Source organism: Trichoderma atroviride, chromosome 2, assembly GCF_020647795.1.
Source record: "Trichoderma atroviride chromosome 2, complete sequence".
NCBI classification, from domain to species: domain Eukaryota; kingdom Fungi; phylum Ascomycota; class Sordariomycetes; order Hypocreales; family Hypocreaceae; genus Trichoderma; species Trichoderma atroviride.
The window spans coordinates 4,734,735-4,747,725 of record NC_089401.1 but is presented as its reverse complement, the minus strand read 5'-3'; the positions used below and the strand labels follow the sequence as shown (position 1 = coordinate 4,747,725).

The 12,991-nt window shown below is 50.0% G+C and overlaps 6 protein-coding genes across 6 annotated transcripts; 3 read left to right on the top strand and 3 right to left on the bottom strand.

Moving 5' to 3' along the window:
• Positions 1–96: 96 nt before the first annotated feature.
• On the bottom strand, positions 97–1,152 carry TrAtP1_004366 (uncharacterized protein). The gene is made up of 2 exons (XM_014083916.2): positions 831–1,152; positions 97–768 (listed from the first exon to the last, which is right to left on the bottom strand). The coding sequence occupies exons 1-2, from the start codon at positions 835–837 to the stop codon at positions 248–250; spliced, it is 528 nt and encodes a 175-aa protein (XP_013939391.1). The 5' UTR covers positions 838–1,152; the 3' UTR covers positions 97–247.
• A 408-nt stretch (positions 1,153–1,560) lies between these two features.
• On the top strand, positions 1,561–4,211 carry TrAtP1_004365 (uncharacterized protein). The gene is made up of 2 exons (XM_066112270.1): positions 1,561–2,199; positions 2,292–4,211. Exons 1-2 carry the CDS (start codon positions 2,031–2,033, stop codon positions 4,166–4,168), a joined length of 2,046 nt encoding a protein of 681 aa, XP_065968353.1. The 5' UTR covers positions 1,561–2,030; the 3' UTR covers positions 4,169–4,211.
• TrAtP1_004364 (uncharacterized protein) lies at positions 4,212–5,189 on the bottom strand. The gene is made up of 4 exons (XM_014083914.2): positions 4,957–5,189; positions 4,711–4,858; positions 4,543–4,645; positions 4,212–4,483 (listed from the first exon to the last, which is right to left on the bottom strand). The coding sequence occupies exons 1-4, from the start codon at positions 4,968–4,970 to the stop codon at positions 4,452–4,454; spliced, it is 297 nt and encodes a 98-aa protein (XP_013939389.1). The 5' UTR covers positions 4,971–5,189; the 3' UTR covers positions 4,212–4,451.
• A 375-nt stretch (positions 5,190–5,564) lies between these two features.
• Positions 5,565–8,898, bottom strand: TrAtP1_013337 (uncharacterized protein). The gene is made up of 2 exons (XM_014083913.2): positions 8,653–8,898; positions 5,565–8,591 (listed from the first exon to the last, which is right to left on the bottom strand). Exons 1-2 carry the CDS (start codon positions 8,667–8,669, stop codon positions 5,720–5,722), a joined length of 2,889 nt encoding a protein of 962 aa, XP_013939388.2. The 5' UTR covers positions 8,670–8,898; the 3' UTR covers positions 5,565–5,719.
• A 17-nt stretch (positions 8,899–8,915) lies between these two features.
• On the top strand, positions 8,916–10,372 carry TrAtP1_004363 (uncharacterized protein). The gene is made up of 5 exons (XM_014083912.2): positions 8,916–9,037; positions 9,094–9,335; positions 9,404–9,826; positions 9,877–10,026; positions 10,090–10,372. Exons 1-5 carry the CDS (start codon positions 8,976–8,978, stop codon positions 10,170–10,172), a joined length of 960 nt encoding a protein of 319 aa, XP_013939387.1. The 5' UTR covers positions 8,916–8,975; the 3' UTR covers positions 10,173–10,372.
• Positions 10,373–10,617: 245 nt separating this feature from the next.
• On the top strand, positions 10,618–11,493 carry TrAtP1_004362 (uncharacterized protein; the record flags this gene model as incomplete). The annotated part of the gene is made up of 2 exons (XM_014083382.1): positions 10,618–11,001; positions 11,086–11,493. 2 exons carry the CDS (start codon positions 10,618–10,620, stop codon positions 11,491–11,493), a joined length of 792 nt encoding a protein of 263 aa, XP_013938857.1.
• Positions 11,494–12,991: the final 1,498 nt, after the last annotated feature.

The following is a 12,991-nucleotide window of genomic DNA, read 5'->3' as shown; positions in this document are numbered from 1 at the left end:
TGAATGGCGCTCTCCGCGTTTGCTTCAGGTGGCTGGATCGAGGTGGCTGAATGGGTAAGGTGGTAGTTGTGATAAGGGCGGGTGATGGATGGGGCTTGAACAAGACAACGAGATATCATCCAATAAAGAGCCCAGCGGCAAGTTCATCTCAGCAGCCACTGCCTATCGCATGTCTATGGGTGATGAAACACAGTCGTATTAGTTTTCATATTGCTCAAGCCAATGCCGATATACCAGTATCGTCCCCTTATTGTGCCGGAACCTCCTTCATCATGTCCACTATCTTACCGTGAAAGGTGCTCCAGTTCGTGTTGCACATGTTCTTAATCGTGCCCACCAGTAGTCGGGACGCCTTGATCACCACGTCTTCGATCAGATCTACCCCGCCATTGCCGTTTGCTCTCACAGTCCAGACCGTCTCCATCACCACGTTGAGAGGGCTGTAAAGCCTCACAAAAACACCCTTTTCCAGCGTCACGAATTCGTTTATACTCTCAACGTTGGAGTCCCAGAGGCCTGCAGGGAGCGTGTGTACCTTGTCCGTCACCGAGTAGTACGCAGCCTCTCCCACGGCGACAATTCCTCGGTCCGTTGGAACAGTGGGCGTCACAACCTTTGACGGCTGAGGGACCGACTCGAATTTGACCATGTGAGGATCGCACTGCATGTGAATTTTGTGATTCTGTATGACTTCCAGGGCTCTGGCGAGTGACACTTCTGGAGGCAGAGTGGTTACATTTTGCAGTGTTGCGGTAGTAGTGAGCCACGCTGTGAGATGTGTCAATAACAAGAACTGGTCCTCTGACTTGGATCCATCTCGGGCAGCTCACAAGACATGATGGCTACCTGACGATTAAATTTCTTAGGCAAAGACAATCAACTGAGAGGCGATTTATAGCATATAGCTTCTCAAACAATGGCGACCAAAAAGACAAGAACAATTCGCTGGTGGTGTTGTAAAGTTGACTTGGACTCCCAGGTAGCGAGGCGCAGTGGTACTTGTAGAGACGCTGGAACAAACCATGTATGAGGCCTTGGACGGGCGCTACCAGCTGAAACAAGGAATCACAGGGCGTATTATAGCGTATTATTGAATCCGACCCTTACAATTGATAGAGTTAAATAGAATTGACTAATCAGCGTCGTCATCCATCGCCGTGGCTTATTCTATGCATCGGGATGTCTACAGTTCCAGCGCCGGGGCATCTTTTACACCGGGACCTATTTCGGCTCAGCAGACTTATCCGGGTGATTGAGTGCTATACGCTTTACGCTCATGCCAGCAATGTATCTATCGATCAACACATAATGATCTGCTTTGCATTACAATTCATTACAATTTGTAGCCTCTCATGAATGCATTTATGAACCTGATCTTTTGCCAGTAAATAGATGCCATTCCTCTACCAGGCTCTTTGGCATCTGTTCCGGGTAAGTAGACAACCATAGATTGAATTGTAGATCAAACCCCACCAATCTAGCACGCACGTGACTACGCGCAGTCACTCCAGCCCTTTACGCGAATCGTGAATGTACGTGTCCCGCCTTGTATGACGACGGCACGTTCAGAAAAGCATGGTGCTTCAGTCTTGTCGCAGAACTAGCCATTATGGTCGCCTCTACCAAAGTCAACAGGTCTCATACGCCCAGAAAATCAACGGCAAGCTCTGGCTTTGCTAAGAAACCTGCTGCCAAGCCAAACACAAGCATCCTCAACTTTTTCCAAAAAACGGCAAAGCCTGAGGATTCGCTATTCGTCGGTGCGGTACCTGCGGAATCCGCTGCCAAGGAGGATCTCTATGGACGTGACGATGAAGTCCGATACAATGAAGTTGAAGCTCCAAGTAAAAAGAGAAGGATTAGCAAAGACGCTTCTACCGAACCAGCATTAAAGGAGGAAACGGCAGATGCATCAGACAAACCCTCTACCAGTAATACAACGCCACCAATAAAGGCTGAAAATGAAAACGAGCCGAAGAAGCCCAAGCCTCGGATTAAGACTCCGTTTGTTATAGACTCTGACAGTGAGGATGAGGATGGCGACGGCAACAGCAACAGCAACAGCAACAGCAACAGCAACAGCAATACCATCCCACCAGACGCACCATCCCACGACGCAAAAGATGCCGAACCGTCGCCCCCCTCTGCCCAGAAAGAACCACTTCGTGATACTACGCAGACCGAAGACACCAATGAAAAGTATGAACCGCCGCCGCTGGAGCAAGAAACCTCGGTTGATGCCCAATTTAACCAACTGGGGGATTTTGCTGACATGGACGATTTCGACTTAGACGAGTTTGAAGGTGAAGAGATGCGGGAGATGCGATTCATGCGGGAGCAGGCAAGGCTTGAAGCTGAAGAGGCCGGAATCCCTGGTGACGATCTCGATGAACTTTTGGATAATCACTCCGTGGTAGAGAGCTGCCCGGTCTGTTCTGGAAGCCTACTTGGCATATCTGCAGACGAAGCCTCGCGACATGTCAACTCATGTCTTGACGGCGACCCTATTCCACTACCAACCAAGGACAGAATCGTTGCCGACGATAAACCTGAAGTAGAGGCTGCGGAGATTGGCAAACGCTTTGCTCGGGCCGCCGTCCCCAGGCCGGGTCAAGCAAACCCCCTCGAGATGAATACGGAAAACAAACCGAAGAGCGCCTTTTCTAAGCTTATGTCTGGCAATGCGGAAGATTCGGCCTGGGCTACGGCGGCGGCCGCAGAGACCGCGTCTCGAGGTCGGCCGGCGTACGAGCGGACTTGCCCCTTTTATAAAATAATGCCTGGATTCGCAATATGCGTTGATGCATTTCGCTACGGCGCCGTTGAAGGATGTCAGGCTTATTTCTTGAGCCACTTCCACAGCGACCATTACATCGGCCTAACAGCTAGTTGGAGACACGGCCCAATCTACTGCAGTAAGGTCACCGGGAGCTTGGTCAAGCAACAGCTCCGGACTGCTGCCAAGTGGGTTGTTGAGCTGGAATTCGAAAAGCCATATGATGTTCCCGGAACTGAAGGTGCAACGGTCACCATGATGCCCGCCAATCACTGTCCTGGGAGCTCCTTATTCCTTTTTGAAAAGCCATTTGGAAATGGGCCAAACAAACGAACCAAGCGGATATTGCACTGCGGCGACTTCCGAGCCTGTCCTGAACATGTTCGACATCCGCTGCTCAAATCCGATGTGATAGATTCAATATCCGGCAAATCAAGGCAGCAGCGAATTGATATCTGCTATCTTGATACGACGTACTTGAATCCACGATATTCTTTCCCTCCACAAGGCGATGTCATCCAAGCGTGTGCCGACCTCATCGCATCAATGTCTCCTGACCCCAATTGTGCAGACGATGTTTGGCAGAGGTCAGAGAAATCCGCTGGAACGGGTACCGTGAGCAAGTACTTTCAAAGTGATAAGCCATCGGACGATGGTGCACAGTCAAAGTCGAAATCCCAGCGTAAACACCGGCTTCTAGTAATATGCGGGACTTACTCTATTGGAAAGGAGAGGATATGTGTGGCTATAGCAAAAGCTCTTGGCTCCAAAATCTTTGCGTCGGCGGCGAAGATAAAGATATGCAAGCAGCTTGATGACCCAGAACTAACTGCGCTGCTAACTTCAGATCCCATCGAAGCCCAAGTTCACATGCAAATGCTCATGGAGATCCGTGCAGAAACTTTGCAGGATTATCTAGACAGCTACAGGCCGCATTTTAGTCGCATTGTTGGCTTTCGACCAAGCGGCTGGAACTTTCGGCCGGGCAATGGCAGGGTTATCGGAGCCAATACTCCGCCGAGCAGTATCTCTACTCAACAGCTTCTCCATGGCAAGGGCTGGAGGACAAGATTCGGGGCAAAGGATCTTGTTGCTCAGAGAGGCAGCACCAAGGAGGCCATGTGCTTTGGCGTTCCGTACTCTGAACACAGCAGTTTCCGTGAGCTTGCCATGTTCGTCATGGGTCTGAGGATAGACAAGATAATCCCCACTGTCAATGTCGGTAGCGACCAGTCAAGAAAAAGAATGAAGGGTTGGATAGATAGATGGATGACAGAGAGGAGGAAAGGAGGGCTAGTAAGACCATTAGTAGAGGGCGAAGACGACGAACAGAAAGGCATTTCTCCACTCTGGGAGGGCAAGGCTGGCGAAGGAGGCGGGGCTTGGTGGTAACGTAGAGAACCCAAGTTGGATATCATAAATTTTTATTAAAACGTCCAAAAAAATGATGCCGGGGGGAAAGAAAATCTGATGGTCCGTTGCCCATGCCATGAGAAACGCCAAATGACTGCTTTTATACTCGCAACAAACCCCAGCGATCCTGCACCACAAAGTGTGTAAAGATATTACCATTCTCCGATGCTCCCGACCCAGAATTACATGATTTATCGTATGCAAACGCCAACCATCTCTTTCTTCAGCTGGTAAACCAACGCCTCTCTATACCAGGATCCATTTATTTCGCCTTGGCTTGCTGAGCAGCAGCTTCTGCGGACATGGTTAGCCGATTCGAAAAATCATCTCTGCCAATTTGAAGAACAACTTGCCTCTCCGTGTAGCATCCTCCAGCAACTGAGTATCGACCGAAGCCGCTGGGAGGTGGACATATCGAACGACAGATCCCCGAATGAAGACGTTCTTCACAGAGCTCTACAAGGGGGGTTAGCAAGAAAGAGAGGGAGAGAGCAAGATAGATTTTCCCGTTTTTTCCATACCAGGTGAGGGTATTTTAGCTCCTCGACGACTTGAATGTCGTCCAGCTTGATGTTGAGGTACTGGTCCACGCTTTTCAGCATGCCCTTGAGCTGGATGTCGTTTTTGAGCTCCACAGTGACCTCGTGGTCGATGAGCGTCTTGAAGAAGCTGTTGGAATTTCACCGCATTCAGATTAGCATTTCACATCCATGTATCAGAATTCGATCTCGAGCAATGATTTCCGTGACATGGCAGCAGGGCTTTACCTGAAGAAGAGCATTATGAACGGTTAGATTCTCTCAGCTATCCCTCAAACTGGATTGGGTAGCGGGGCAAATATTCTGAAGAAGAGTTTCTGAGAGGCGTAAAGTGTCGCTTGAGGCTGGATCGTATTCGTCTAAAAAAAAATTGGCTGCTGGAGGTGAGGATCCTGTTGGATTTGTAATCTGAATCTTTGAGCTTTCGCGGTGCTTATATCTTTTGGTGTTTCCTGAGTGAAAGCGTCACAGCTCATCGTGACAAGGTCCCACAGAGGTAAAGGCGGCGTTAGGCGGCGGGTCACGTGATACTAGATTAAAAGTCATGGGGATGGATTGAGGCTTCATGGCCATTGTAACTGGGATGTTAAAATTTTATAAGAAAAAAAAAATTTCAAGGAAAAAGGGTTTAAAGAGTTTTATTTGAATTGTAAACTACAAAATTCAAGATCATTCCTACATTATCGGTCCTGTTGTTCATCTAGTCATATTACATACCCCGGTTATGTGCAAGCACGGGCGACTTGAACAAATCTTAAAAACATCAAGTCTCTGCTCCAAAGAAAACAGAATTTCACTACATTTATCCACTTGCACAATTAAATGGAACGAGTATGTAGATTAATGAATTCGTTTGTTATTGTATCGAACCTTGAACCAAGAAAAAATGACTCCCCATATCCCCGCAACATAGCCCAAGCTTCACAGTGAATCTATATATGCAAAAAACTATCCTCTTGTTCTTTTTCAAAGGCCAGAACCTCGCTTCCTCTTATGCGACATGTACAAAGGCTCGCTTCTTGGCGTTCTTCTCCCGGCTCTCTTCCTCCCACGTCTCGTCCACGTACTCCTTGACGCTCTTATCCCGGATCTGCATGCCCACCACCTTCAACGCAGCAATGTTGACTCCCATCTCGTCCTTCTGTTTCTTCAATGTGGCTCGCAGGTTAGCCCGGATGCTGTCCATCATAACCTTCATCGTGCGGCTGGCAACAATCTGCTTGTGGTGCGTCTTCAGCATGAAGAACAGGATTCGGCATGTGAGAGGAATGTTCATCGACCGCGTGGCGAAAATATTGATGAATGTGAAGAGGATGGGGACAGAGGCAAACGGAAGTACCAGCAGAGCATCGTGCAAAGCAGAGGCTTTGATGCGCTGGAGAACAGACATGACGTATGCCTCGGCGGTAATGTTTCCAAGAGCAATGAAGACGGGATTCCTCTGCGGAGGCATGGCGTGAGGATTCGTAAGCTTAGCCTCCTCATACTCCTTTAATAGGTTCAAATCGGCCATGCCCATCTCCAGAGCTTCTGCTATCCTCTCACCAGCCATCAAGGTCTCTGTAGTCTGCTTTCCTGCGGCGCCAATTTCGCCGTTGTCGTCGCCTCCCTCCTGGTCTTTCTCCAGAGAAGCCGTCAGGGTGCTCTCGTACAGCTCTTCCATTTCCTTTTCTCGTTCTTCCTCGAGGAAAATTTGCTCATCCGTCTCATCCCATACGCGGATGCTCTTGTCATGACTAGCAGTAACAAGGAAATTGCCGCTATGGCTCATGGCTATTGACCACACTTCGCCATGGTGGCCATCCAGTCTCTGAATCTGTTCGAATTTGTCTCCATCCCAGTATCGAATGGTTCGGTCTTTGCCGGTACTGAAGAAATGATGACCGTTGCCGTCCGAGTTATGAGGGACAAATGCGACCTGCAGAATACTGTCCTGGTGTCCAAACAAAGCCTTGTGGCAGTCGCCAAAGTCGAGACCCCATATTCGAATATTCTTATCTGCCGAGCTTGTAACAATAAGCTTGCTATCGTAGGAGATATCCATGCTTAGCACAGGTAACTTGTGTCCGTAAAGATTGAGATATAACTTGAGGGAGTCGACGAAAAACACTTTCACTGTGCTGTCCAGGAGTGATACTGCCAGCAATTTGGAATCGGGCGAAAACCGGAGACTGAGAATGTCATCTGAGACCTTGAGCGCTCTGGACTGAACGAGCTTGAGCTTGGGTGTTGTCCTCTTGGTTCCCAGAACCTGCTCCTGGACGATCTTGAAGTCCCAAAATTTGGCGCTTTTATCAGCACTTCCGGAAACAACCGACCTGCCATCAGGGTGAACTTGCAGCGCCCAGATAGCTCCCTCATGTGCCTCAACGCTGTCCAGGAGGGATGCAGAGGCAACATCGAATAATTGCAGTTCGCCATTCTTTGTTCCCACAACGATAACCTTGTCTCCAGGGAGGAAGGAACAGCAGAGCGCATACCCACACTCAAATGTTCGGATGCAAGTCTGAGTCTTGACATTCCAAACCTTTAACAAGCCATTGGATGCTGACGCCAACATCTTGTCGTCTGAGCTCAGTGAGAGAGCACGGATGTCAGCTCTGTGTCCTGGAATCTCGACTGAAAGTGCCTTGGTGTAATCTGGAATGTCGTCTTTTTGCTTCTTATCACTCTTCTCCTTGGGATTTATACTGTAGTACTCCAGCTGGTTGTTAGTGGTTCCAACTACAAGGTAGATTTGCTTTTGTCCTGCAGGCAGAGCCCAATCAATCGAACGGACTTTGCCGCCAGTTCTCAGGATGACATATTGAACAAAGACATCGCTGATATCGGCTTTTGATACATCATCGAGGTTATCGTCTCCATTTTCCATGTCTTCATCATGAGGCTTGGCATCCTTCTGCTTCTCACGTCTTCGCCGTCTCTTTCGAGCCAGGCCTTTTCGAACTTCAGATTCTGATCTGATGCGCCATACATCGACACTCTTGTCGGAGCCGTGGACGGCAAAATAGTCTTTTTGAGGATGGAAGATGACCTCGGTTGCTCGATCCTTGTTTTGTCGAAAAAGGGTTCCTCGGTTTTGCAAAAATTGTGCAGAGGCGACAACTTCTACTCGCTGAGCAGATGAGCTTAATCCATCCGCGTCCAGGGACCACACCTTCAGCTCTCCGTCGTTGCCTGCAGTTATGCAGCCGCTCAAATCCGGAGAAACGCCGAGTGCCCAGCATTCGCCGTTTGTCTGTGAAATATGCGTCTCTATGCAGTGCTTCGAAGACAGATCCCAGAGCTTCAAGAGAGAGTCCTTTCCGGTAGACAAAAGGAACCCGTCTGATAGCTCTGCATTGTCGAGTACCATGGCGCTGTTTCCGTCTTCATCCTGCAGCTTGGCCTCGGGCTCCAAGAATCTTATCCCCGTGATCTGATCTTTGTGTCCTCGAAGCTTGTACAGGCCGACTTCTGCAACCAGATCCCAAACAATGATGTCAGTGTCCTTTGAACCACTTGCAAGTCGCACTCCAGACTTGTCAAAAACAAGATGTGTGATTGCTGACTTGTGGCCATTGAAATTGACTAGAACGGTGGCGATTTTGCTGTCCCAGATACGAATGCTTCCATCTTCGTATCCCACGGCAAACATGTCCTTGTCCACGCCGCTCTGCGCGATGGCAGTGGCGGTATAAGAGCACCTTTCATCTTTCCATCGGCTGATTAATTCGCCTTTTTTTATATCCCAGCATAAAACCTCCTCGTTCGCCGCTGTAATGGCCTGGCCTGCGCCAGTCCCCGTTCGATCCTTGGATGTCCAGATGAGATTCGATGAGCCGGAGAGAATACTGCCAAAAGATTTGGCGTGCTCGTATTTACTGCAGTCAATGGTCAGAACATGTTTTTCTATGCTCGCACTTGCCAATCAAATCGACTCACAGGTATGATTTGACCATGGCTGCCGTCTCTCAACCTCCAATACCGGCTTCTGCTCGTACCAAGGAAACTTGCGTTTACATGCCGCTGCTAGCCAATTGCGCAGATGGGATATTTTTTTTCGAGAGCTTATCGATAATGGGCTCAAGCTGATACTGGCGCTAGTGTTATCCTAGCCTAGCTTGATTATCACGTGGTGCGCTGCCCCCCCAGCTTGACGTCTACAGCAACGTAGCTAAGCCCCACCACGGGGGGTCGGAGTCGTCAACCAAGCTCCAGGACGATCCGGAGACAACACAGCAGCTTCCACGACGCCAGCCTTCACAATGCTTCTCCTCGACTATCAGAACGCTCTCATCCAGTCGGTGCTCACCGAGAGATTCTCAGGGTATATACAAGCCCAATCCCTATTTCTCAAGACAGGCCAAGCTAACAGCAGCATAGTGCCCCGCCCGTCCATATCGACCAGACCGTATCGGACTTCGATGGCGTTACGTTCCATATCTCAACTCCTGAAGTAAAGACGAAGATTCTACTGTCTCTCCAGATTCGATGCTTCAAGGACTTGGCCAAATATGGCGCTGAGCAGGTCCTCCAGCGGGAATACGGACAATACGTCGTTCCAGCTGAAGTTGGATACGACTTCTCGGTGCTGATCGACCTCGAGAACCTACCAGAGTCCAAGGGTAGGCCGATTCAATCTCAACTTTCAGCGACAATGCCCTCAGAACAGAAAGCTTACTATGGGATACAGAGGAACGCGACGCGTTGGCGATGCAATTCGCTCTACTAAAGCGCCATGCCATGGCTGCCCCGTTCGAGCAAGCATACGAAGAGCACTACAAGCTGAAAGAGGAGGCATCCAAATTTAGCTCAGAAGAGGCGCCCAAGGGTCTCATGGAGGGAGGAGAGGTCAAAGCCATCCACTACCGAGAGGAGGAGGCCATTTATGTAAAGGCCAGCCACGATCGTGTCACCGTCATCTTCAGCACCATCTTCCGAGAAGAAACCGATAGAGTGTACGGAAAGGTCTTTATTCAGGAGTTTGTCGATGCCCGACGACGAGCTATCCAGAATGCACCCCAGGTGCTGTTCAGAAACGACCCCCCACTGGAGCTGCAGAGCGTTCCTGGAGTACGAGACACCGGCACCGGAGAAATCGGATACGTTACTTTTGGTAAGAACGTCGTGGATTCGATTCGCGTCGCTATACTAACTTGCCCACAGTTCTCTTCCCAAGGCACCTGACTCCCCAGCGAATGGCTGCCGTAATCTCCCACATTCAGACATTCCGAGACAACTTCCACTACCACATCAAAGCTTCCAAGGCATACATCCACTCTCGAATGAGGAAGCGCACCGCAGATTTCCTGCAAGGTGAGTTTGATACACCATGTCGATGTCACAATAGTGACGAAGTATTCGCTAACGTTTTTAAAGTGCTGCGTCGTGCGCGTCCCGACAACGAGGAACGAGAGAGGAAGACGGCTAGCGGCAGGACATTTAAGGTACAAAGCAGCTGAAGAGACTCTCGCAATCTGTAGACTTTTTTTCCCTCCCTATCTAGCCAAATTAGAATTGGGCATCATCTGTTGAGCGGATGCGGCCTCTGACATGGATGAGGCGGCGAGTGGTGAGGTTCACAAGTGTAGGCAATGAATTTATGATAGGAGCCATATAGTCCATAATTCTAAGTTTTACAATAAATAAATTAAATATTTTCATTCTTTTAATTCTATCATCATGCATGAACTTACCAGAGGTGCAGCATCAACACAGGCCTAGAGTTGTTCTTTTGATTCGCAGACAGCCAAATGTCACTGTGGAGAGTACCAGGTCTGCGGCGCTACAGTAACGGTGAACAGGCCGCCACAAACCGATTTTAGCAAGCTACCAGCTCGGCCTCCAAACTTGGACCCTGAACCAAACAACTCTCGAGGCCGAGTCGACCTACGGGTCGCAAATACAATGGTATGGCCATTTGGAGCCTCGGCACCCAAAAAAGGCACGGATCATGAGGATCAGCCCAAGAAGAGGCCTGTTTCCTGGGCAGATTCTTTGAGGAGCAGCGAGGTCGGGCCTCTGGAAGCCGCCAAAGCATGGGCACCCATGGTTGGATTTTCTCTAGTAGGCCTCGCCGCGCTGCAGCTATATGCGAATTACCTTCGTCGAATTCCAGGAGCAGCCTATGTACGGCCAAACTTCTTTCGCAATCGGAGCCTGTACGGCAAAGTGACGAGTGTTGGCGATGGCGACAACTTCCATCTGTTCCACACGCCTGGCGGGAAAGCTGTGGGCTGGGGATGGCTTAGAAAGGTCCCCGAGGCAAGAAAAGAGCTCAAGGGACGGACTGTAAGGACTCCCTCTTCCCCTCTTTCCCTCTTCCCGCCAAATATGTTTGAGAATTTGCTAACATAGAGGCGTATCTACTTATAGATCCCGATCCGCATCGCCGCGGTTGATGCGCCAGAGGGAGCGCACTTTGGAAAGCCAGCACAACCCTACTCAGACGAGGCCCTGCAGTGGCTCCGAAGCTACATCTTGCGCCGAAATGTGCGCGCATACATCTACAAGACAGACCAATACGAGCGGATCGTGGCTACTGTCTACGTCCGCAGGTTTCTCTTCCGCAGGAATGTCGGACTCGAGATGATTAAGAGTGGGCTGGCCACCGTATACGAAGCCAAGAGCGGCGGCGAGTTTGGAGGCCTGAAAGAACGATATGAGAGGGCAGAGGCCAAGGCAAAGAAAAAACGCAAGGGAATGTGGGCGGGGGATCCAAAGGCCTATGAGAGTCCGAGGGAGTACAAGACAAAGTGGGCGTCGCAGCAAGGCAAAGAGTAAGGTCGGCCATTGCGATGGTAAGTACTTTGCACTCTGCAAAAATGACTAGAGGCCTCACTGGTTGCCATGGCACACGTTTGTTTGTTTTGGGGCTGTCTATCTATAGATTGAGTCTGCGGCGACGGGTGTTTTGTGTCTTTAGCCAACCCCATACTTGAGCTTTCCATAACCACGATGCTTTCACACGATATACATTTCAACTGTATGCAAATCGCGGGACTGGAATGAAAGTCGAGCAATCTCTCCGTAGACAATTAGCCAGGACGATGTGAGACAGCACCGAAACTAGTCCACGGGGCGTCGAGGGGAGACTCGGTCGAGGGATTCGCTGGGTGGTGGGAGCATAAACGGACCCGAGCTGTCATCGTATGGTATGATGAGCGGCTTGGTGTCAACGCAGCGGCATGCACAGACTCGGCCTTGCAACAGCAAACAAAAAAAGTCGAGATATGAATAGCCAACGGTGACATGAGCACGCGACGGAGGTAGCCATAGCTTCTGAGCTTTGGCCAACCAACAGCAGGGCCGCGGAAGCGAAGGCGAGCGTGATGACTTTGACAGCTGTGCACTTTTAATAGCACAGTAGCATTCTCATCAGAGGCATCTGGTGATCTCAGCGAGTGCTCGGATTTTGGTGCTACGACTATTTTCGGCTGTCTTCCGCAGGCGCTCTTTATCCAATACTCGTCCCCAGGAGGAAACCTCTTGAACTTTCATGGTGCCGTTTCAGCTCAAAACTAATAATAGGTTATCTACCAAATTCTCGTGTGTTCTTCTAGTTAGTTTCAACAGCTTAGAGCCGGGCCCGTACATAAAACAAAGCTTCACATTATACCCCATTGGTAAGCTCTTGTTTCGTCTTTTGGGGAGTTCCTGAGCCAAGCAAGAGTGGACCGACGCCTTGTGCCCCTGGCATGATATGAACGAAGCATCCCGCGAATAGGAACGCAGGGCGGCACGGCGAGCCGTAGACAGAGCCGTGCTCCGATGCATCTCGCAATCACAAATGCCGCCAGGGGTATCGCTCCGCCAGTGGCTCTTGATCTCTTCTCTTTGATCTTGTCTCTCTCTCTCTCGTTTCCGAGAGGAAGCAGCACAAAAGAGCCGTCTTTTACGGAGCTGAGGGGAATCGTCCATCTTTTTTAGTTGTTTGTTGCTTATTTCGAAGCTCGTCCATTCAGATTCTGCCATTCCTTTTTTGCTCCCCCCTGCAATACTTCGTATACCCACATTTTCATCTCACGATACTTTACTGTAGCACCTTGTACCTTGCATTCGCTTCGTCAATCACGAAGCGCTCGACTTCAGTGATACTCTGCACGACGCACCGCCCCAAAGAGAGCGCCCGATTGGCCGCGGCATCCCATTCACCAGCGACGATTCGGACTGTTGCACCACGCCGTTGCTTGCCGTGGCATCACTCGAAGCTTTCAACGGCCCTCGCACACGCGGCCACTTCAGCACTCAGCCTCGCTCACGCCGTGCTGAGTCGGACCAG